The sequence below is a fragment of the Trichomycterus rosablanca genome, chromosome 7, assembly GCF_030014385.1.
Source record: "Trichomycterus rosablanca isolate fTriRos1 chromosome 7, fTriRos1.hap1, whole genome shotgun sequence".
Taxonomy (NCBI): Eukaryota; Metazoa; Chordata; class Actinopteri; order Siluriformes; family Trichomycteridae; genus Trichomycterus; species Trichomycterus rosablanca.
The window spans coordinates 12,160,266-12,185,611 of record NC_085994.1 but is presented as its reverse complement, the minus strand read 5'-3'; the positions used below and the strand labels follow the sequence as shown (position 1 = coordinate 12,185,611).

Here is a 25,346-nt window from a genome sequence, read left to right as displayed (position 1 = left end):
GTGAGGTGGTCATAGGTGTGCGTTTATCGGGGATTTTACAACGGCTTCGAACGCGGCTCAGCCAATCAGATTTTAGGACCGGAACTATCCGTTTGATAAATTCATAGTTTGAACACTGGGTGTCGCTATAAACTTGTTTAACAATTCCAACTCATTCATTCCTTCATTAGTCTGTTTTACCACCGCTTCATCCTATTCAGGATCGCGGTGGGTCCAATTCAGTGGGCGAAAGGTAGGAAACACCCTGGACAGGTCGCCAATCCATCACAAAGCAAACACACACACACACACACACACAATTAGTCAATTTTGTATATCCAATTAACCTGGCTGTATGTCTTTGGACTGTGGAGGAAACCCACGCAGACACGGGGAGAACATGCAAACTCCACACAGAAAGGACCCAGACCGATCCTCCTTCGAACATAGAACCTTTTTTGCTGTGAGGCGACAGTGCTACACGGAGCGCTCCTTCCGGGTCATTTATTCTAATAGTATCAGTACTATATACGTAGTATACTTCTCATAACAAATTTTATGTTACAAATGCTTTAAACATGTTATGTTAATTTTTGTAACCGGCAATCGAGACGGTTATTTGTGGAGAATGAAATCTATATATTCCCTGAATCAGAATCAAGATTTCAAATCCATGCAATTGAACAGGTCTTGTGCTCAGGCTTCAACACCCGTGCACACGCACACACACATATGATTGGATGTGATGAACAGTTGAAGCTATGCGTCAATCTGATTGGTTCATTGACTAGCAGTTTTGAAGATGATTGGACGGTAGGTTTTCCACTAAGACCAAAGATCAGTGTGCGCATCCTTACCTAGCAGCTGGAGTCTGCTACATCAGGGAACATCATCAGGACCAACTGAGTAAACTGACTTTCAAAATAAACCAAAGCAGGACTGAAATTCGTGTAGTCAGTTTAGTGACAAAAACAAGAAAAAAGAACTGGGTAAGCACAATATGATGGTTTTTTTCCCAGAAAAGGATTTTGTATTTGGCTTTATTTCTGTTGACAGCTGCTAGCGAGTGCTAATCCTCTAAATCCAGCGTCATTTAAAACAAGCACAAGATTTTGCATAGCGACTATTTCTATTTAATTCATTACATTTTTGGGTTATGGTGTATTTGCTATACAAGGTTCAGGTCTGCATTGTTGAGTAGAAGCATTTAAATCGTGCACGGACTGTCTATCAGCGGCTAAATTCCAAACACTTGTCGTCTTCCTTCATAAACACACTACATCCGCTGTGGAATCAAGGGTACTACATTTTTCAAGGACACTAATTGACGAATTGGAAGCAGTTTGGCACACAGCATGCGTTTTAGTGTCTATTTAAAGTAAAGATCCTACATGTGATTATGTTTATTCATCTAAATTAAAATGAAACGATCACTAAGAATACATGGCTAATTGTATTTATTAATGTCAGAGCAACTACAGTACTTTCATTTGTTTTACAGGTCAGCAATGGGGGCGCTCAGTCGGCAGCAGTTCTTTGAGGAGATTCCCTTGGGCTGTTTGCTTCCAACTGCCCAACAGGGTATACTGCAAGTGTGGCAACTGCTGCTCATGTGTTTGGTGTGCAGACTGCTGTGGAGAATAGGTAAGATCAAGATTTAAGGTTAAAGAAATACATAAGCATTTTGACCTACTTAATTTTCTTATTTACCTTTTAAAATAATCTTTATTTAGGCCAGGAAAGTAAGACATGTAAAGTTAACAAGAACGTCTATAGGCCGCTCAGGTGGCGCAGCAGTAAAAGCACACACTAGCACACCAGAGCTGGGATCTCGAATACATCGTGTAGAGTCTCAGCTCTGCCTGCCGGCTGGGCTGAGCAGCCACATGAACAACGATTGGCCTGTTGTTCATATAGGGGTGGGATATAAAGCCAGATAAGGACTCTCTCATAACTGGTGCAACTACGACCTCTGCTGGCTGATTGATGGCGCCTGCACAGGGATGGGGAAAGAGTGCGTTGATCAGGGTGTGTCTCTCCATACGCAGAGCTGATTTGCAGCTGATCTCGTCTAGTGTAGGTGATGAAATGCATACGGCTACTGCTCCTTTGTCGGAGGGGTCATGGGTTAGCTTTGTTCTCCTCAATCAGAGCCGGGGTCGGCATTAGTGGAGAAGAAGCATTTAGACAATTAGACGTGCTAAAAAGTCGGGAGAAAAAGGGGAGAAACAAAAAAAAAAAAAAAACAAGAACAGCTGTACTGAAATAACTTCTTAATGCATACTACACACTGATGATGATGATGATCGCAGCCCAAATTTTAAATGCCTTTAGTGGGTGTTCCATGTGAATGAGGTTACTAAAGGTCATTCACCTTATTACCACATTTGTATTATATGAATGTCTACCACAGACAACAGCTTCAAAATTGGTTTATTGAAAAAATTTAAAACTATGACAGCATATGACAGCCTGCTTGGAGTTTGCTAAACAGTATGTAAATGACTGTGGCAGTAAAAAAAAAATCAAAACCACAATGCAGTAAGGTGTACAAGGTAATAAAGGGATTAAAATACTTTCTGAATCCTCAGTAAGTCTTATAATTACAGTTTTTACTTTGCAAACTCTGGCTTTTTTGACGCTTTCTTCACTTAATTTTTCTTACTGTCTTGATCTAACAGGTTACCTGCCTTCTTACATCAAGCACCTGAGCACAGTTGCCAGTGGCTTTTACATCCTCTACCTGTTCTTTGAGCTGCACATGGTGTGGGTGGTGCTGCTAAGCCTTCTCTGCTACCTCATTCTCTTTCTGTGCCGCCACTCCAGCAGCCGTGGCCCCTTTCTTTCTATCACTGTCCTCATTTACCTGCTGCTTGGGTGTGTAACATAAACATTGCGCACACATCTGTTTTAGAGATTGTGCAGGTTTATTTTGTATGAGTTCATAGTATTTACAGTAATTGTTTTTTTTCTCTAAAAATAGTTAAGATGTCTAGTTTAGTATCATTTGTTCTACTATTAGAGCATCCAACAAGGGTCACTGACTGCATGTAAACACATAAAGAAATTATGCTTATTATATTTACAGTTCCCTGGACTAGTATTTATCCACTTTTTATATTTTTAATTAGATCAAAACTTTTAAATTAAACTGTAACAAAAAATGACATATTAACCAGTAGAATTTTTATGCCAGAAGGTATGTTGGCGCAGCTAGTAGTGAAAGTGTGGTACAGCATCATGGTTATGGAGACCCTTCCTACTGGAGGAAGCATGCAGAAGGTAAATTGGGTACACAAAAATACGCACTAGGTGTGCTTGTCATCCTGCAATCGATTAACAACCTATTTACAATGCAGTCCTGCCTTGTGCCCAGTGTTACTGAGTGGTGCTGGACCCACAGCAAATCTTACCAGGGTGAAAAGCATTGAATGAAAATAAATGAGTGAAGTGCATTTACTTTATATGTCAATTGCCGGTGCTGCTACACTGTATCTCTACATTTTCACACTGCTTAGAGAAATCTGCATTGTGTTTCAGGGAGCTCCATATGATGGACACCAGCAGCTGGCACAAAATGAGAGGTCAGTCTGTAATGCTAAATAGTTTATTTTACTTTCGCCCAAGTTCTAGTAAAAGGCTGCTGTCCAATCTCAATTGTAAATGTTTTTTTTTTTTATAATAATACAAGTAATGAATGCTGTATTAATATAATTAATCTAACTAAGAATACATTTTATACATATAAAAATCTTAAGTATGGTTCTCATGTGTACCCAGGTTCTCAGATTGTAGTTGCCATGAAAGCCATCTCTCTTGCCTTTGACTTGGATAAAGGCATAGTAGAACACGTTCCATCTCCAGTTGAGTTTATGGGCTATATTTATTTTGTGGGCACTGTCATTTTCGGGCCTTGGATCAGTTTCAACAGCTACAGGGCAGCAGTAGAAGGCCAACAGTTTGTAAGTCATAAATACAGTATGTCTTTTCATAGTGTTTGTTGAAATGCTGTTTTTAAAGCCCAAGACTATTTCCACAGAGTGTGTCCTGGTTGGTAAAGGTTGTCTGCAGCTGGATAAAGTGCCAGCTCTGCCTGCTGGTCTCAAACTGTGTTTCTCCCTATCTCTTTCCATATTTTATTCCTATTTTTGGGAATAAACTGCTCCACAAGTGAGTAAATATTATATTTGCTTTGATAAAAAAAATAATGAATGGAATAATAAAACTGGGTATTGTTGATGCTTGATAGTTTTTTTGTGTGCAAAGGCCGTTTCTGAGAATTGGTTATGTAGTAATACAACATGAGTGGATTAAGCTATGAAAGTGCACTTTGTAGATTTTGTTGTACCTCATACCAAATGTACATTTTGATTTACACTTTATCTGTTTCTTTAATGCTTTTTCCTCAGTAAAAAAAGGCGAAAGATCAGGTAAGGTTTGTTTTTTACTGGAGTTGTTTTTCCACAGTTTCTTTTTCACTGCTAACCTTAATGCATATTAAGGGGGATGTTAGTTCACAAACACATGGCAACACCATTGCAGACTGAAATTCTCGTGTAATATGTACACAATGATTTGCAAACTAGAATATAGAAAATTACTTGGGCACCATACTTCAAACAAAACTATATATGATTTTAGAATTATTACATTCAGCAAATACATTTGCAGAAAAATCTGAATGTCCATCGATCATCTGATCTTTTAGGGCCTATTAATGTAACATTTCTCGTTAGCAGGGTGGTAGCATAACTATAGTTAAAGTTAATTAGCTTCGGAATAAGTTTTACAGATTAAGTTCTAAATTGTTTGTAATGACATCTTTTTTCTCATCAAGTTTTCTCTATTTAAATTATTTATTAAAACGAGAACTAGCAGTTATGATGCAATTTGCAGTTATAAACAGGGTGCTGAGAGCATACATATATATATATATATATACATAAAGACATCATTGGTCCATCATTGGTTTTAGGGAAAATGCAGTTGTCTTTTCAAAGCACTGACATTACACAAAACATTAAAAAGTTAAACTTGACTGTTTTCTTTTAATGTTAGTGTATGTTTTCACAAATAATTGTATTTTTTTTATTCTTAATCTTTTTAGAGGATCTATAATAAGGTAAGCTTTATAATACATTTTTAAAAATCTTCTCTGTGCTGATTTTGTATTATTTTAACTCCTGCCGGTTGGTAACATCTCTATTGTTGTTTGTCAGGTGGTTGATGGCCTACGAACACACTCTGTCCTTCCATTTTAGTAACTATTTTGTTAGTTACCTTAGTGAAACCACCACCACACTGGCAGGTGCTGGCTTTACAGAAGAAAAGGATCATATTCAATGGTTTGTACAAACACATTTTATTTACTGCATAAATTAATACTTGAATGTTATAGTTTAACCTTCTTTGCCTCTGATTCCTCTAACTTTCTATTCATTAATAATTCTGCAGGGATCTTATGATGGCTAAGCCTCTAAATATTGAGTTTCCCAGATCTGTGGTGGAGGTTGTAACATCCTGGAATCTGCCCATGTCTCGCTGGCTTAATATTTGTAAGTTATTAATGATTAGTTCTGGCTTCATTCATAGTTTTGACAGGTGTTTGCTGTTTTCATGCAATTAATTTGACCCTACAGTAGGTGTACTTCAATATAGCAATTAATAATTTTATGTGTATATTTAGATGTATTTAAGAAGGCTCTTAAATTTGGGAAGCTTCATGCGATTCTTCTCACTTATACCACCAGCACTTTGCTACATGTAATTATTTTTTATTAATTCCCAGCATTCCCATTGTTACATTTTCTATCTCTTTGTAGTTCTGTTAGATTGTAACAGTGAGTTGTTTCTCTCTATCTGTTTTAATTTAATGCCTTCAGGGATTAAGCTTCCACATTGGAGCAGTGTTAATTACCCTTGCCTTCATGACTTACATTGAGTATGGTAAGTATATACAATACATTTAGTTCTAACCTTTTATTGTTATTTTGTTACTGTAAGTCTTAATACAACAAACAAGTGGGTTTTTTAATTAAATGTGTTAAATGTCTCTCACTTTTAAACATTTTAGCTGTCAACACTAATATCACTAAAATTAGACTATTCTGTGTATTAGTTTAGTGCCACAAATGCAAAAATACAATTAAGCATAACAGCTAAACTTTAATAATTTAATAATAACAAAAAAATAATAATTAAACTATTATCGTTGTTGTTAACATTATTGACACTTTTAAATCCGACCATTCATAGGCTAATTAAAGTCATGTGACTTGTGATTGCCAAGGTAAGGAGAGGTGAGTCTAATTACTTATTAATCGCAGGTTAGTCAGATTTTGTCGTTTGTTTAAATCATGAGCAAGTGGTAGCTCCATGGTTAAGGTACTGGACTACTGCTCAGAAGGTCACTAGTTCAAGCCCCACTACTACCAAGTTGCTGCTGTTGGGCCACTGAGAAAGACCCCTAACCATTACTCGGTCACAATTCTAAGTCACCTTGGATAAAAGTGTCTGCTAAATGTTGTAAATGTAAATAAAGAAATGATTTAGGGCAGTAGTAGCTTAGCGGTTAAGGTACTGGACTAGTAATTGAAAGTCAGCTGGTTCAAGACCCACTACTGCCAGGTTGCCACTGTTGGGCCCTTGACAAGGCTCTCAACCCTTAATTGCTTAGACGAAATACTATCACAGTACTGTAAGTCGCTTTGGATTAAAGCGTCTGCCAATAGCCGAAAATGTAAACTAAACAAAGGGTGCCATGAATTGTGTCCTGGCATTGTTTTCAATTTTGTATTTTTTTGCCAAAAAGTTTTTATTTCATAATTCTTGTGTATTAGTATGAGCAGCTTCACTAAACACTTCGTTTCAGGAGATATTTAACATGGTCCACTTAATATTCAGGGGTGCAAATAATGTTGACCACTGTAAATATAATTAAGCAAAGAAAAAAAAAAAAAACCAAAAAAACGACTATGTACTCAGTTTTCTGGTTGTTTAAGTCCTTCATTATTTACAGCCCTGGTTTCAAACCAATGTCCATATGCCAGTGGTCTTTTTTGGCATTATGTCGCTACTACCATGAAGAGGGGCCATTATAAAATCCAGAACTAGACAACTAGAACTAAAAACCAGAAACTCAGTGACATGCATGTCCAATGTTCATTGAATTAATTTATTGAATTGTTTCAGAAAAAAAAAAATTACAACTTTACATTTTAATACATTTTGGTACCCTGGTGCCAAATTGATGCTTTTGACATCCCTATTCCAAAGTGTCAGATGCAGCATGTTACAGCTTAATTACACTCCAGTTATTTGTGTGTATTTAATTTTACTGTTAATCTTTGCAGAATTGAGAAAAAGACTGTCCACCAGGTTTAATGCTTGTATCCTCGCCAAGAGATGTCCTCCAGACTGCAAACATAAAAACAAGAAGGTGGGAAAAAGGTTTATTTTTGAATTATTGCAAAACACACACGGTCAATCAACTACTTTTATTTTTTTTCCCAACAAAACCCTGAACTGAGATAATAAGTTCCAAATGTAGAGAATACAGAAGTAATTAATTGCATATTATATTTTGCTAGTGTAAACAAATTTAGAATTAATGCCTGCAACACACACACACACAAAATAGGGACAGAGGCATGTTTACCCCTTTGTTATATCACCTTTCCTAATAATTACACGTTTTTATTTGGGAATTATTTGGGAACTAAGGATACTAACTGTTGCAGTTTTGCAGGTGAACTTCTCTGGCTGTTCTTGCTTTAATACAAGACTTTTAAGCCCATGTGCCTATATTTATTGCAATAGCATGACATTTTCTCAAACAATGCTGTCTAAGGGCTCAAAGGTAAAGCATATTTATAAGTGGTTTTCCACCTTGCCCTACATAGACTGAGATATTTTTTCAGATTTCCTGAATCTTTTCACAGTATTATGTACTGTAGATGGTAAAAGACCAGATTGTTTGCATACTTGCATGAAATTTTTTTATTTTTAAACATTGACAATTCACTCACCAAGTTTGGCACAAGTGGTGAACCATGACCCATCTTTGCTTTCTGATTACTGTTTACTAATATTACAGCAAATGAAAACATTTAATTGAATTAATAATTAGCATTAATTGAAATGCAATTTAAGTTGTATGACTGTATCTCCTGTTGTGTGTTTTTACTTCTCCTTAGGCATTTTGGGTGTACTTAATTAATGGAGCTTTTAGTGTTATAGCAGTGCTCCACCTCACCTACCTGGGCTTGGTCTTTGGCACCAGTCCTGATGATATAGACTCAGATGAGGTAAATTATTTGTTGTAGTAAATTGATGTCTTATAAGGAGCAGTTGTTGAACTATTATTTATATTTTTGAATATTTGTAAACATTTTAAAAAAATTTAAAATGCAAATGTTAAATGCTCAAATAGCTTTCAGAAGAACTCCTGGTGGTGCAACAGTAAAGTGTTTCCCCTATCATTAAAAGATTGTCATTTTAAGCCTTGACAATGCCCATGGCCACCTTGAACTGAGTGTCTGAGAGCCAAAGTGACACTCGCTAATTTTGGCCATGTGAGCTCAAGTATACAGACTAGAGCATTGGCTCTCTTTTTAGCTTGTTCAGCTGCAGGCCAATAAAAAAAGCAGTTTTTAGCACATTCACTCTCCAGAAAGACTGGGTGGGTGGGCGGGTGGGTACTGGCATTAACTACATATAAAGTTATATGTATATGTACTGTATATGTATATAAAGGATAGAAATGGGGTAAAATATACTAATATAAATATGTAATATACTAAAATGTTGACGCCACCACATGTACATGGGAAACTCACATATTGTAAAAAGTTAAAAGACGGCTGAAATTGCACAGTATAAATCTGACTTTAGGTTTTATCCTCATGGGGTTTGTAGCTGCCCTAGCTAACTAGTGGGAATTTATTATGGACAAACAGCTTAAAATGCTCTGATTATGTACAAATAAAATTCTGACATTTGCTTTGCAGGGTGGTGTCTTCGGTCGTACCATTCGTAAATGGACTGAACTGAACTGGACGGGTCATTGGCTGACCTTCGGCCTTTGGGTTGTATACCGTCTTATTATGTGAACATTTAACACTTACTTATGGGCAGATCATGAGAGAAGGCAAAAAGTAAACATGGAGGTGACTTATCATTTGAGACTGCAATGGACATCACTGTGATGCATTAGACCAGAGAAGAACTTCTCCAACAAATCCTCAGAAACTTTATATTTGCTGCTTATCCTCAGTGCAGTCAATACATAGGCGCTGTGGTTTCTCTGCATATTTAAAACTGCCTCTTTTTTCTAGGAAATTTATTTGTCTATGTATACAGGAATATTCAAGCAAGAGACTTTAGTGAACAAGAGTAATAATTGTTTTAGGATTTTAAGATTTTAAAATGTGCATAACTCACATGTAACATGTTTTAGAAAATGGGACAACCAGCTTCTTCTGAAGCTGTAGTATATGTTAACTACTTTATGTTTTAATGAATTCCAATAAATACATTTTGCCTTCTACAGCTTTAGAAACTCTTAGCTTGCACAGCCGATCAAAACCTTTATCTGAGACATCCTGTGTTTTTGATATTTTTACATCTTTCTCTCTTGTATCTCAGTTTTCTTTTAGCTACAGACATACTGTAGACTGACTGGCTATTCTATACGGTAATTTCCACAGGTAAAAGTAATTAACTGAATACGTGAATTTAATGGAACCATATTATTCTTTTAGGTTATATTCAGGCTTTGCTGCAACTGTGTGCTGAAGTCAAACAACAAAAAACATTTAACCTTCAAAACAAATAGAGTTAAGATGAAATATGGGGTCATAAACACATATCATAGATCTTTCCAGAGCACATATATTGTGACTTAAATTTTTTTAGCACATGCCTATATTTGCCTTGTAAAGATGGTGAAAGATGAGTTTACTTTAATGAGCCAGTGCAGATTCTACTGTGTTCCTGATAATGTGAAAACTCTGATACTAAAATGTTTACAGAATGTTTACAGAATTAAAGGACCATATTTTTGTCCAGTTGGTTAAAATAATTCAATTTATCCAATGGATTTGATTGTGAAATGTTTAGGTTTTAATTTAAAAGCATTTTTATTTCCCTTTGTTATTTGTCAATGTTAGCTTTTTTCTAATTATAAAGTCATATATCATCTAGCACACTAAAACCTAGAAAGAAAAAAATGTGTTTTGTTTTAGTTATATACTGTAGTTTTTTTTCTTATACGTATGTAGTTTTTTGGTTAGAGATTAATAGACATTATTATCATAGTGAATTACACTGATTAGTCAATTCCTATTAAGATGTGCCAAAATAAGCTATCAACTCTAATATTTATTAATTTTGTTTTGTTTGTATTTATTCATATTGATTATTTATTGTCTAATTCAATATCATGTTATTTATACAATGTTGTCAATAAATAAAGACTTTATATGACATAAATATTGTGTGCTTTTAGTAGAGTTGCCAAATTAAAGGAAATCATGAGCTGGCAGAAAAGCTTTAATACAGTTTGAAATTAAGTCTGTACATTTCTGAAACTATTCTGGAAGGATGGATAACCATTTATCTATGTAAAAAAAATATTTTCTTGCTTGGCATTTTTCTGGTAAAGTAAGGTGCTGATTAACATGTAACCGTTCCCCATAGATGATAAATTTCTGACTGCAAAGTACATGGCATGTGATTTAAATTATTTACATAATCTGACTACTTCTAGCTAAAGGGAAGTGTTATTTCATATATTGTTCAGGATAAGTTTATTTTAATTTGAAGTAAAGATATTCCCCTAAATTGACAAATGGACTACAAGCATACCAGATTATGTACCAGAGCACATTGAGCACTCAGGTGTGGTCAGGTGCATCTTATTTGCTTTAATTATTCTTAAGATTTGTCTAAAACTATATTCGAGTCTATCTGTTGTAATTTAAATTAACTGGACATGGTTAGTAAAGAAGACGCATCCTGATCTAAAAGTGCCCAAATTGACACTGCATTGTATGGACAGAAACTAAGCCATGAAGTAACTTTCTTACTTTGTTATTCCAACTGGTGAAAGTCGATTGAGATAAGACTAACGACTAAGTACATAAATTACTATTCACATGGAGTGTTTGGTTAGCAAGGTAATCTAACATGCTAGGCCACAAGTCAACAATTGGCCTAGTTGTCTGAGGGGTGTACGGCTGGATAGGGTATCTTGCCTACAGTGACTTATCCCAGCTAACAGGGAACGTTCCCACAACTTTCACTAACGTTACGTGAAAGTTCTCCTAATGTTATGAGAAAACGTTCTCACAATAACGTTAATAGAACGTTCTTCAAACGTTACGTGACCTTGATAAATATTCTGTGTAATGTTATATGAACGTTCTTTTAACGTTTTTTTTTTTTTAAACAAAATTTTAAAGGAGTATGTGTGTGATATTCTATAGACGCATATTAGGAAAAATTATATATACAGTGTATCACAAAAGTGAGTACACCCCTCACATTTCTGCAAATATTTCATTACATCTTTTCATGGGACAACACTATAGACATGAAACTTGGATATAACTTAGAGTAGTCAGTGTACAGCTTGTATAGCAGTGTAGATTTACTGTCTTCTGAAAATAACTCAACATACAGCCATTAATGTCTAAATAGCTGGCAACATAAGTGAGTACACCCCACAGTGAACATGTCCAAATTGTGCCCAAATGTGTCGTTGTCCCTCCCTGGTGTCATGTGTCAAGGTCCCAGGTGTAAATGGGGAGCAGGGCTGTTAAATTTGGTGTTTTGGGTACAATTCTCTCATACTGGCCACTGGATATTCAACATGGCACCTCATGGCAAAGAACTCTCTGAGGATGTGAGAAATAGAATTGTTGCTCTCCACAAAGATGGCCTGGGCTATAAGAAAATTGCTAACACCCTGAAACTGAGCTACAGCATGGTGGCCAAGGTCATACAGCTGTTTTCCAGGACAGGTTCCACTCGGAACAGGCTTCGCCAGGGTCGACCAAAGAGGTTGAGTCCACGTGTTCGGCGTCATATCCAGAGGTTGGCTTTAAAAAATAGACACATGAGTGCTGCCAGCATTGCTGCAGAGGTTGAAGACGTGGGAGGTCAGCCTGTCAGTGCTCAGACCATACGCCGCACACTGCATCAACTCGGTCTGCATGGTCGTCATCCCAGAAGGAAGCTGACACACAAGAAAGCCCGCAAACAGTTTGCTGAAGACAAGCAGTCCAAGAACATGGATTACTGGAATGCCCTGTGGTCTGACGAGACCAAGATAAACTTGTTTGGCTCAGATGGTGTCCAGCATGTGTGGCGGCGCCCTGGTGAGAAGTACCAAGACAACTGTCTCTTGCCTACAGTCAAGCATGGTGGTGGTAGCATCATAGTCTTGGGCTGCATGAGTGTTGCTGGCACTGGGGAGCTGCAGTTCATTGAGGGAAACATTAATTCCAACATGTACTGTGACATTCTGAAACAGAGCATGATCCCCTCCCTTCGAAAACTGGGCCTCATGGCAGTTTTCCAACAGGATAACGACCCCAAACACAACCTCCAAGATGACAACTGCCTTGCTGAGGAAGCTGAAGGTAAAGGTGATGGACTAAACCCAATTGAGCACCTGTGGCGCATCCTCAAGTGGAAGGTGGAGGAGTTCAAGGTGTCTAACATCCACCAGCTCCGTGATGTTATCATGGAGGAGTGGAAGAGGATTCCAGTAGCAACCTGTGCAGCTCTGGTGAATTCCATGCCCAGGAGGGTTAAGGCAGTGATAATAATGGTGGTCACACAAAATATTGACACTTTGGGCACAATTTGGACATGTTCACTGTGGGGTGTACTCACTTATGTTGCCAGCTATTTAGACATTAATGGCTGTGTGTTGAGTTATTTTCAGAAGACAGTAAATCTACACTGCTATACAAGTTGTACACTGACTACTCTAAGTTATATCCAAGTTTCATGTCTATAGTGTCGTCCCATGAAAAGATATAATAAAATATTTGCAGAAATGTGAGGGGTGTACTCACTTTTGTGATACACTGTATATACAGTGGGGCCAAAAAGTATTTAGTCAGCCACTGATTGTGCAGGTTCTCCTACTTAGAAAGATGAGAAAGGTCTGTAATTTTCATCATAGGTACACTTCAACTATGAGAGACAAAAGTTCAACTCAATACTTTGTAACATAACCTTTGTTGGCAATGACAGAGGTCAAACGTTTCCTGTAAGTCTTCACCAGGTTTGCACACACTGTAGCTGGTATTTTGGCCCATTCCTCCATGCAGATCTCCTCTAGAGCAGTGATGTTTTGGGGCTGTCACTGGGCAACACGGACTCCACAAATTTTCTATGGGGTTGAGGTCTGGAGACTGGCTAGGCCACTCCAGGACCTTGAAATGCTTTTTACGGAGCCACTCCTTTGTTGCCCGAGCGGTGTGTTTGGGATCATTGTCATGCTGGAAGACCCAGCCACGTTCCATCTTCAATGCTCTCACTGATGGAAGGAGGTTTTTGCTTAAAATCTCACGATACAAGACCCCGTTCATTCTTCCCTTAACACGGATCAGTCGTCCTGTCCCCTTTGCAGAAAAACAGCCCCAAAGCATGATGTTTTCACCCCCATGCTTCACAGTAGGTATGGTGTTTACTCAGCATTCTTCTTCCTCCAAACACGACGAGTTCAGTTTTTACCAAAAAGTTCCATTTTGGTTTCATCTGACCACATGATATTCTCCCAATCCTCTTCTGGATCATCCATAAGCTCTCTGGCAAACTTCAGACGGGCCTGGACATGTACTGGCTTAAGCAGGGGGACACGCCTGGCACTGCAGGATTTGAGTCCCTCTCGACGTAGTGTGTTACTGATGGTAGCCTTGGTACTTTGGTCCCAGCTCTCTGCAGGTCATTCATCAGGTCCCTCCGTGTAGTTCTGGGATTTTTGCTCACCGTTCTCATGATCATTTTGACCCCACGGGATGAGATCTTGACCCCGAGGGAGATTATCAATGGTCTTGTATGTCTTCCATTTTCTTACAATTGCTCCCACAGTTGATTTATTCACACCAACCTGCTTGCCTATTGTAGATTCACTCTTCCCAGCCTGGTGCAGGTCTACAATTTTCTTCCTGGTGTCCTTCGACAGCTCTTTGGTCTTGGCCATGGTTGAGTTTGGAGTCTGACTGTTTGAGGTTGTGGACAGGTGTCTTTTATACAGATAACGAGGTCAAACAGGTGCCATTAATACAGGTAACGAGTGGAGGACAGAAGAGCTTCTTAAAGAAAAAGTTACAGGTCTGTGAGAGCCAGAAATCTTGCTTGTTTGTTATTGACCAAATACTTATTTTCCACCATCATTTACAAATAAATTCTTTAAAAATCCTACAATGTGATTTCCTGTTTTTTTTTTCTCATTTTGTCTCTCATAGTTGAAGTGTACCTATGATGAAAATTACAGACCTCTCTCATCTTTCTAAGTAGGAGAACTTGCACAATCAGTGGCTGACTAAATACTTTTTGACCCCACTGTATATACAGTGTATCACAAAATTGAGTACACCCCTCACATTTCTGCAAATATTTCATTATATCTTTTCATGGGACAACACTATAGACATGAAACTTGGATATAACTTAGAGTAGTCAGTGTACAACTTGTATAGCAGTGTAGATTTACTGTCTTCTGAAAATAACTCAACACACAACCATTAATGTCTAAATGGCTGCAACATAAGTGAGTACACCCCACAGTGAACATGTCCAAATTGTGCCCAAAGTGTCAATATTTTGTGTGACCACCATTATTATCCAGCACTGCCTTAACCCTCCTGGGCATGGAATTCACCAGAGCTGCACAGGTTGCTACTGGAATCCTCTTCCACTCCTCCATGATGACATCACGGAGCTGGTGGATGTTAGACACCTTGAACTCCTCCACCTTCCACTTGAGGATGCGCCACAGGTGCTCAATTGGGTTTAGTCTATCACTTTTACCTTCAGCTTCCTCAGCAAGGCAGTTGTCATCTTGGAGGTTGTGTTTGGGGTCGTTATCCTGTTGGAAAACTGCCATGAGGCCCAGTTTTTGAAGGGAGGGGATCATGCTCTGTTTCAGAATGTCACAGTACATGTTGGAATTCATGTTTCCCTCACTGAACTGCAGCTCCCCAGTGCCAGCACACTCATGCAGCCCAAGACCATGATGCTACCACCACCATGCTTGACTGTAGGCAAGATACAGTTGTCTTGGTACTTCTCACCAGGGCGCCGCCACACATGCTGGACACCATCTGAGCCAAACAAGTTTATCTTGGTCTCGTCAGACCACAGGGCATTCCAGTAATCCATGTTCTTGGACTGCTTGTCTTCAGCAAACTGTTTGCGGGCTTTCTTGTGCGTCAGCTTCCTTCTGGGATGACGACCATGCAGACCGAGTTGATGCAGTGTGCGGCGTATGGTCTGAGCACTGACAGGCTGACCTCCCACGTCTTCAACCTCTGCATCAATGCTGGCAGCACTCATGTGTCTATTTTTTAAAGCCAACCTCTGGATATGACGCCGAACACGTGGACTCAACTTCTTTGGTCGACCCTGGCGAAGCCTGTTCTGAGTGGAACCTGTCCTGGAAAACCGCTGTATGACCTTGGCCACCATGCTGTAGCTCAGTTTCAGGGTGTTAGCAATCTTCTTATAGCCCAGGCCATCTTTGTGGAGAGCAACAATTCTATTTCTCACATCCTCAGAGAGTTCTTTGCCATGAGGTGCCATGTTGAATATCCAGTGGCCAGTATGAGAGAATTGTACCCAAAACACCAAATTTAACAGCCCTGCTCCCCATTTACACCTGGGACCTTGACACATGACACCAGGGAGGGACAACGACACATTTGGGCACAATTTGGACATGTTCACTGTGGGGTGTACTCACTTATGTTGCCAGCTATTTAGACATTAATGGCTGTGTGTTGAGTTATTTTCAGAAGACAGTAAATCTACACTGCTATACAAGCTGTACACTGACTACTCTAAGTTATATCCAAGTTTCATGTATATAGTGCTGTCCCATGAAAAGATATAATGAAATATTTGCAGAAATGTGAGGGGTGTACTCACTTTTGTGATACACTGTATATATATATATATGTCAAATGATTTACATTGATTTAAATAGGTCATAAAATGCACCACTGTAAGACTGAATTAATTGCTTCCTACTGAACAGTTTTGCTTTATATAATATTTTATTTAATACAAATCCAAAACAAGTTGTATTTCATCAAGTGTAACCCACATTACATACTACAACTCTAATACTTACACTTTTACACTTTATTTCATAATAAACAACAGATTTTTATTCAAAACTTCAATAGCATTTAAAGTATTCAGCATATTAATTACTTCAACAGCTTTTACAATATTCATCAAATTGCACCAAAACAAGTTGTCAAGTTTACTACAACTCTAATACTTACACTTTTACCCTTTATTAAATAATAAAAAACTGATTTTTATTCATAACTTCAATAGCATTTTAAAATATGCATCAAATTTCTCCGAAACAAGTTGTATTTTATCAAGTGTAACCCACATTACATACTACAACTCTTATACTGACACTTTTACCCTTTAATACATAATAAAAACAGATTTTTATTTATAACTTCCATAGCATTTAAAGTGTTCTGCATATTACCCTTAATTACATAATAAAAAACAGATTTTTTTCATAACATTAATAACATTTAAAGTATTCAGCATAGTTATACCTTCAATAGCTTTTACAATATTCATCAAATTGCTTCAAAACAATTTGTATTTTATTAAGTGTAAATCACATTACATACTACAACTCTTATACTTACACTTTTACACTTTATTACATAATAAAAAAAACAGATTTTTATTCATAACTTCAAAAGCATTTAAAGTATTCAGCATATTAATAATTTCAGTAGCTTTTACAATATTCATCAGATTGCTCTAAAACAAGTTGTATTTTATTAAGTGTAACCCACATTACATATTACAACTCTTATACTGACACTTTTACCCTTTAATATATAATAATAAACAGATGTTTATTCATAACTTCAAAAGCATTTAAAGTATTCAGCATATTAATAACTTCAATAGCTTTTTAAAATATGCATCAAAATGCTCAAAACAAGTTGTATTTCATCAAGTGTAAATCACATTACATGCAACTCTTATATTGACATTTCTAAACTTTATTACATAATAAAAAACAGATTTTTATTCATAACTTCAATAGCATTTAAAGTATTTAGCATATTAATAACTTCAATAGCTTTTAAAATATGCATCAAATTGTTCCAAAACAAGTTGTATTTCATCAAGTGTAAATCACATTACATACTACAACTCTTATACTGACACTTTTACACTTTATTACATAATAAAAAACAGATTTTTATTTATAACTTCAATAGTATTTAAAGTATTCAGCATATTGATAACTTCAATAGATTTAAAAAAACTCATCAAATTGCTCCAAAACAAGTTGTATTTTATCAGGTGTAACTTACATTACACACTACAACTCTTATACTTACACTTTTACCTTTTAATACATAATAAAAAAACAGATTTTTATTTAAAGTTTATTTATTTATAAACTTCAAGGAAGCTTTGTATTTTAGCTGTCCAGAATGACTTGGTTACAGTGTAAAATGTTTTACATGTACTAATAAAGAAATACTTAAAAAACCTCTTTGTTTACTTTGCAGTTGGAGCATGCAGAGACGCCCTGAATTACTACCTGACTTTATTTGTTTTTTTCCCCATTTTCTTTTTATTCATTTACATTAGAATTTATATATATTTTTTCCATTTTCCACTGATTAATTTAAATTAATTGCTTGATAATAATAATAATAATAATAACATATAATAAATACAATACATTGTAACTGATTTTACCTCAGTTTATAAGGGATAGAAAAATTGAGGGATTGTTCCTTTTTCATTTTCAATCAAATTCAAATTGAATTTGATTGATGATGATGATAAAACATTTTTTAAAATAAATATGTTTGCATTGATTTTGCCTCCGTTTATGTCAGTATTATCACATGAATTGTTTGAATTAGACCATCATAGCAAATGTTATCAGAGTGATTCAGATATTTTTTTTAATTAATGGTAATGTCTGAGGGGGTTGGGGGGTTTAAGACTGTAGTATATTAGAAGTGTATTTGGTGATATATAACTGTAAGTTAGTTAACGGTTAGAAGGTGGCAGTAAATACTTAATGACTAGATAGATAGATAGATAGATAGATAGATAGATAGATAGATAGATAGATAGATAGATAGATAGATAGATAGATAGATAGATAGATAGATAGATAGATAGATAGATAGATAGATAGATAGATAGATAGATAGATAGATAGATAGACAGACAGACAGATACTTTATTTATCCTGAAGGAAATTATTGGTCTCCAGTAGTTTCACAAAGAAGAGAAAACTTAAACAAATACAAAATAAGGTAAGTAAGTAAATAAGGTGCATTAATACAGCATATGGTAGCAACAGAGAAACAGCATGTGCAAATTGTGCATCTGGTACATGTGATAAAAGCAGTATTGAAACTATTCTTATAAGCAATATATACAGATATATAAGAATAAATATAAAGATAAGGATGTTGTTATAGTTATAAATATCTACAATGTATCATTTATGGATATATATATATATATTAATAACAATGACACAAAGTTATCCACCAGGCACCTGTACTCCTCCTCCTGCCCCCCAGTACACCCCACAATTGCAGTGTCGTCTGAGAACTTCTGCATGTGGCATGTACTTACAGTCGGTCACCAGGAATGAGTCCACCCCCATCCTCAACAGTTTGTCTCCCAATAGGAGTGGCTGGATTGTGTTGAACGCACTGGAAAAATCGAAGAACAAAATTCTCACCGCTCCGCTTCCCTTGTCGAGATGAGAGTAGGTTATATGTAGCATATTGAGGATGGCATTCTCTACCCCCACCTTCTCTTGGTAGGCGAACTGCAGTGGGTCCAGTGCGTGATGGACCTGCAGTCTGAGGTGGTGGAGTAGCAGAGTATCATGATGTGCGACGTCAGGGCGACTGGTCTGAAGTCGTTTGGCACGCTGGGGTGTGCTTTCTTGGGGACTGGGACGACATATGATGTTTTCCACAGTGTGGGAACTTTCGCCAGTCTCAGGCTTTGGTTAAAGATGTATTGGAGTGGCTCCCCCAGTTCAACAGCACATGCTTTTAGCATTTTTGGGCACACACGAAGCCTCCTTAGTTGACCTCTAACTTGACCTGTAGTTATGGTTGGGGGGTGCCAAATCAGCGGCTGGTGTGGAGCATGATGGGGAATCCAAGGTGGTAACTGTGCAGTCGTTACTACTACTGGCTGGTGGTGGTATATAAAATATTGTAGCGACCCGCTCCTGTGGACGAGAAGGGGGCGGAGCTTTACCCAGAAGGACTTGTGCCTGTGGTATCAAGATCTACCGTGACCGTGTTGATCAGCGCTGGGAATGGGCTGGCTATTTCCTATCCCTTCCTCGACGCCGATGCTACAATATACAAGGTGGAAACTGTGCAGTTGTTACTATTACTGGCTGGTGGTGGTATATAAAATAATGACAGTAGAATTACTAAGCGAATGCACATATAACAGGTTGGAAGCATGAATGTGTGTGTATGTGTATGTTGAGAATAAATGTGCAGAGTTAAACAGATTCTCTCCCTGCCTGCAATCTCCTTCATACAATATATCACAGAGACAGAGGGATTAACATTGTCTTGTATTAACATAATCTGTAGTTATGTTAAAAGTATGTCAAAGTAACATTTAAAACATTTAAAAATGTTTTTGGGTATGTTCTTAATCTGTGACATTCTTTAACTTGTATTAAATGTCTTGAGAATATTAAGAAAACTGACAAAAAACTGACAAAATAACGTTGAAGGATCGTTCTAATAAAACATTCATACAACCGAAATGGAATGTTAAGGGAACGTTCAGAGGACCTTATTTAAAATGTTCTTAGAACATTCCAAGACAACGTTCCAAGAACGTTAAATTATGGTTGCAAATGAGGTTTAGGTAACGTTCTATGAACGTTTTCATAACTTTAAAAAAACGTTCTGAGAACATCAAGAAAACTGGACAAAATAACGTTGAGGGAACATTCCAATGCAACGTTCCCACAACCAAAATGGGACGTTTGGGGAACGTTCTCAGAACGTAATTTTGTTAGCTGGGATGTTGTTTTAGGACGCTGGCGCAAGTGGGAAAATAATTTTTTAGACATGAATATAATGTTTTAACCTCTAAAGCCTGCAGTGTATTAAAATATACATATAAATAATAATGTTTTAATATGATATTAATTATTGAATATCATTTATACATTTAGTGTATTTCATTTTTCCTAGATAATGAATGCTCTTAAAATAAACGTTAATGCTAATGCTAACTTTTATGATTAACCTTAGCTTTTAAAGCTATAGCTAACTGTTTTGAAATGTGTCTTCTATGTTGGTTATTTTAATTGATTTCAGTTTTTTTATTAAAACAGTGTGAGGGGGTATTTATAGTTTTAAAGTTTTTTAAAGTGATTTGGGCTTAATGGTCCAAGTTGTATTCGTAATAAATTGGTTAATTCAAGCTGACAGATTAATATCTGTGGGCCAGTGATAGCTCGGTGGTTAAGGTACTGGACTAGTACACAGAAGGTTCCTGGTTCAAGCCCCGCCACCATCAAGTTGCCACTGTTGGGTCCCTAAGCAAGGCCCTTAATCCTCAATTGCTCATTGTAAGTTGCTTTGGATAAAAGCATCTGCTAAATGCTGAAAATGTAAAAATATCCTTGTTAAAATGTTGGCGGATCCACAAATGTTTGTAATTGTTTTCTAGAAAAAATAGTAGGCAATGAGTAGTTCATTTATTCATTCTTTTTCACATTCATCTTCAATTCAGGGTCGCAGTGGGTCCACTCCACAGTCTAAAAAGATAAGAAGGATTTGTACCTCCGTGTACTGTACAGCCTATATATCCTTCGCTGTCCTGTAGGTGGCAGCATTATCTAAGCAGTTGTAATGACTAGTTCGGGCGAAACGTGACGGTGAGAACGCTTCTGTTCCATGTGGGACAAGATGGCGTTATCATCGCACGCTGTTTTGTGGAGCCGTTTAGGCCGAAGGGCAGCTAATGTTCTGTTTACTGGTAAACGAGCAGCAACAGCGACAGAAGCGCTCAGCTGGAGATGTTATGTCTCCATCAGCCAACGAAACCGTGAGTTACATATACTGTACTGCCAGGAGAGATCAGAGGTCACGGGATGTGTTCGGTCAATCTAAACTGTCGTGATAGACACGTGATGATTGTTGTCCAAACCAGAAAAACGAACAAATTGTTTGTAAAAGCGGATATTAGTGCAGATATTTAACAAAAAGTATTATATTTGCGGGTAATTAGATGCTTGGATACTGAGTTGTTGTTGACAGCTGTATTGTGACCCTTCAGACTGCCACAACACAACCCAAAAGTTACCAGTCCAGCAGCACTGCAACCAAACTATCCTGCCAACTCTTCATTCCGAATATTAGACCAAACTCGCAATTGTCCTCTGATTTAATACTGTCTATACAGTATTAAATAAATAATAATATTTTATACAGTAAATAAATAAAATAAACTTCAAAGTTTTTAAGCATGAACGCACTTTAATCTCATCCCAGAAGAAAGCAAGTGTTTGGTATACTTTTCTCCCTCAGGTTCTAGACATATCAAAAAACCCCATCAAATTTACAGTTTGTATTAAGAAATTTTACAGAAGAATGTTAGTGTATTGGTCCATTATCTTAAACCAAAAGAACTTTGAGGAAAAACAGCATAATAACCCAGCTTCTAAAAAACAGTAAGATATGTGGGACTACTCTATGAAACAGTGTGTTTGTTGATTGTTTATTAGGATTTTAACGTCATGTTTTACACTTTTGGTTACATTCATGACAAGAAACGGTAGTTTATCTTCACACAAGGTTCATCAGTTCACAAGGTTATATCGAACACAGTCATGGACAATTTAGTGTCTCCAATTTACCTCACTTGCATGTTTTTGGACTGTGGGAGGAAACCGGAGCTCCCGGAGTAAACCCACGCAGACACGTGGAGAACATGCAAACTCCACACAGAAAGGACCCAGATCGCCCCACCTGAGGATCGAACCCAGGACCTTCTTGCTGTGAGGCGACAGTGCTACCCACTTAGCCACCGTGCCGCCCATGAAACAGTATGTAAATTATTTCAAATAATGTGAAAGTAGTGGTGGGCAATATGGCAGAAGTGTTTTGTCATTCAGTAATTGTATCATCCTACCACCGCTCTAAAAAGATTTTTCTAACCACTTTTGGAATAACTTACAGTAAATACACAAAAATACACCTAAAATGTTTTTCATCGTGAATGCACTTTAATCTTATTCCAGAAGGAAGCAAGTGTTTGGGCTACTTTTTTCCCTCAGTTTCTAGACATATTTTAATTATCAAAAAACCCCATCAAATTTACAGTTGTATTAAGAAATTTTACAGAACAATGTTAGTGTAGTGGTCCATTACCTTTAACTAAAAGAACGTTCAGGAAAAACAGCATAATTACCTAAAATACATCAGTAGGTCAACACAAAAGTGGTTTCAAAGACAGCCACATCAAACTTTGTACTCGGGACATTTACAAATGGTATTTGGGTCTGGGGTTTGTCCCTAAAGAAGCCACGGTGGGGTTGCACTGTGTGTAAAAGCATATTGTTATCAAGGCCAGGCATTGTGTAGTGTGATTATGTGTTTTGCTACATTCGATTTCATGTTCCACAAACCAGAATTTTTGCTCTTTGATAAACATAATGACTTCCTTCTGCTTCATTTGGAAGAACTTAGGAAGCCATTCATCCAGAAAGAAATTCAGCAGTGCTTATGATAAATTTAAATGCATTATTTTGTATGTAAGCATGCAGCTTTACTGAAAGCCTTCACACGAATGGTTTATCAGTAATAATACCAATAAATATAATAGCGTTTATGCATTATTTTGCTTAGATTCCATATACATTACATTTCGTAGTTAAGCTGGGTTTAGGAAAGGCTTTGTGAACACAACCTTGCAACAATGCCATCTAACTTAAACCATAACAGTATAAATAGATATAGTAAATATACCATAGATTGTATTTAAAATAAGCATATGAAAACCACCTTAAATTCAGTTTTTTTTATTAAATAGGTGGTTTGTGCAAGAAATCTTAGATCAGTCTCAGCATTGTACATGTTTCTTCAGCTGTTGACAACAATATTTTTAATTCTACACCTGTTTTAAATGTTTTATGTAGTATTAGTAAATAAAATGTTTGCACCTTAGTGTGCTAAGTTCTTTTATTTGCATATAAGATGTGATGTGCTGCTGATCATTATTATTTGTCTGTGACAGAGTTGCAGTTTAAACTGGATGAGCGCACGGCACACAGCAGTCTCGATCTCTTTAAGAAAGACACAGGTGTGATTTACCGAATGCTGGGCCTGGACCCGAGCTGTGTACAAGACTCCCCTTTACGTTTCCAGGACTGGGCCATTGTGTTTGCTGACAGCCATATTGAATCTGGACGCCACTACTGGGAGGTTACTGTTAAAAAGTCTCAGGAATTTCGCATTGGAGTGGCTGAAACGGCGATGTCTCGTGATGAGTGCATTGGAACAAACTCGTCCTCCTGGGTCTTCTCTTATGTGCAAAGAAAGTGGTATGCCATGACCACTAACAAGCAGGTTCCTGTGTCACTGGTGGGGAAGCCGGATCTAGTCGGGCTGCTCGTGGACTTTGAGGCTGGTCAGCTCAGCCTAGTGGATCCCCAGGCTGGCAAGGTGGTGCACACGATAAAAACGTGTTTTAATTCACCAATCTGTCCAGCGTTTGGTCTGTGGGATGGAGAAATCGTCACACACTCTGGGTTAGAGGTGCCACAAGGGATTTAAAAGAGCACACACACAAACCTTCCCTGCCGTATACTGGATCTGTAAGGCAATAAGAAAAGGTTTGGTTCCAAATAAAAAGCAGTGTGCCATAAGTCCTCATTGTACTGAACTAACCATGGGCTGAAATTAAGCAGTCTAGCTTTTGTTACCTCTTAAAACACATACAATATGTGGCAATACACTATTCGACAGTGTGTAAATGACTTAAAATGATGAGAAAGTAGCAGTGGGCAATATGGCAGAAGTGTAGGGATGCACTAATCCTTTGCATCAAGTTTTGTCATTCTGTAAGTGTATCATCCTAATTAGGGTTATGGTGGATCAGACACTGTAAAGTGCATTACACACCTATGAGCAGTTTAGATCAGCTAATTCACCTTGTGCATCTTTGAATTGTAGAAGGAAGCCAAGGTATATGGAGGAAACACCTAGGAGAACTTTTAACCCAGAACCATGATGCTGTGTGGCACAACTTGCTGTGCCACTGTGCTGTCCAAATTGTCACATTTTTTTTTTTCTGTTTATGCATTTTGTCCCATTTTCTTGCAATTTAGCATGGTCAATTTGTCTTCCGCTGCTGGGGGATCCCTGATTCCAGTCAAGGTGGGTATATTGCTGCTCATGCCTCTTCCGGCCCGCGTGCAGCCCTTAGCGGAATCCTTTTTCATCCATGCACTCTGCACAGGTGCCTCTTTTTCTGCTAATCAGGGTCCTTACACAGCGTTTGAAGACCCCATCCACATAGTTTGGTCGTCCTAGCAGAGACGTGTCTGCTGACGGGAACTGCCAGTTATGCCCGCTAGATGGCGCCCAGCCGACCGGTGGCAACCCAGAGTTTCAAACCGAGGAGTTTATCCTGCTGTGCCACCTGGGCGCTGACTCTTTTTTTTTTTTTTAGAATGTTAACTTTAACACTCAGATAGTGCAGTGGTGGGCTGTTACATTAGCCCACTACTGCTGAGATTCAGGTTAGAATGTCAGTGGTGCTATCAGCTGTCTACACTACCATGATTGACTACGTCCAAGAGAGGGAGAGGGGAATTGGTCGAAGCCCTGCAAAGGATTGGCGCCCTGTCCTGGGTATTCTGGGTCTTTCGACCCCACTGAAAACATGTATAAGCTTTTACAACTTATTGTCATATATAAAGTTTTTAAAGGGACTCTTTCATCTGTTTTGAATAATAATAAACATAATAAAAAATAAACCTGTAATGTGAATTGGAATTGTAAATGTACATTTCATACTATGTAATGTTAAATAAAAAAGAGTACATAGCA

The 25,346-nt window shown here is 37.4% G+C and overlaps 2 protein-coding genes across 2 annotated transcripts; both read left to right on the top strand.

The window, feature by feature from the left end:
- The first annotated feature begins 894 nt into the window (after positions 1 to 894).
- porcn (porcupine O-acyltransferase) lies at positions 895 to 9,437 on the top strand. Its single transcript, XM_062998404.1, has 15 exons — positions 895 to 968; positions 1,481 to 1,623; positions 2,661 to 2,856; positions 3,520 to 3,563; positions 3,760 to 3,941; positions 4,019 to 4,149; positions 4,389 to 4,409; positions 5,087 to 5,101; positions 5,199 to 5,324; positions 5,434 to 5,534; positions 5,666 to 5,742; positions 5,862 to 5,925; positions 7,332 to 7,417; positions 8,175 to 8,285; positions 8,988 to 9,437. Exons 2-15 carry the CDS (start codon positions 1,488 to 1,490, stop codon positions 9,087 to 9,089), a joined length of 1,392 nt encoding a protein of 463 aa, XP_062854474.1. The 5' UTR covers positions 895 to 968; positions 1,481 to 1,487; the 3' UTR covers positions 9,090 to 9,437.
- Positions 9,438 to 21,200: 11,763 nt separating this feature from the next.
- spryd4 (SPRY domain containing 4) lies at positions 21,201 to 25,346 on the top strand. Its single transcript, XM_062998742.1, has 2 exons — positions 21,201 to 21,339; positions 23,530 to 25,346. Exons 1-2 carry the CDS (start codon positions 21,201 to 21,203, stop codon positions 24,066 to 24,068), a joined length of 678 nt encoding a protein of 225 aa, XP_062854812.1. The 3' UTR covers positions 24,069 to 25,346.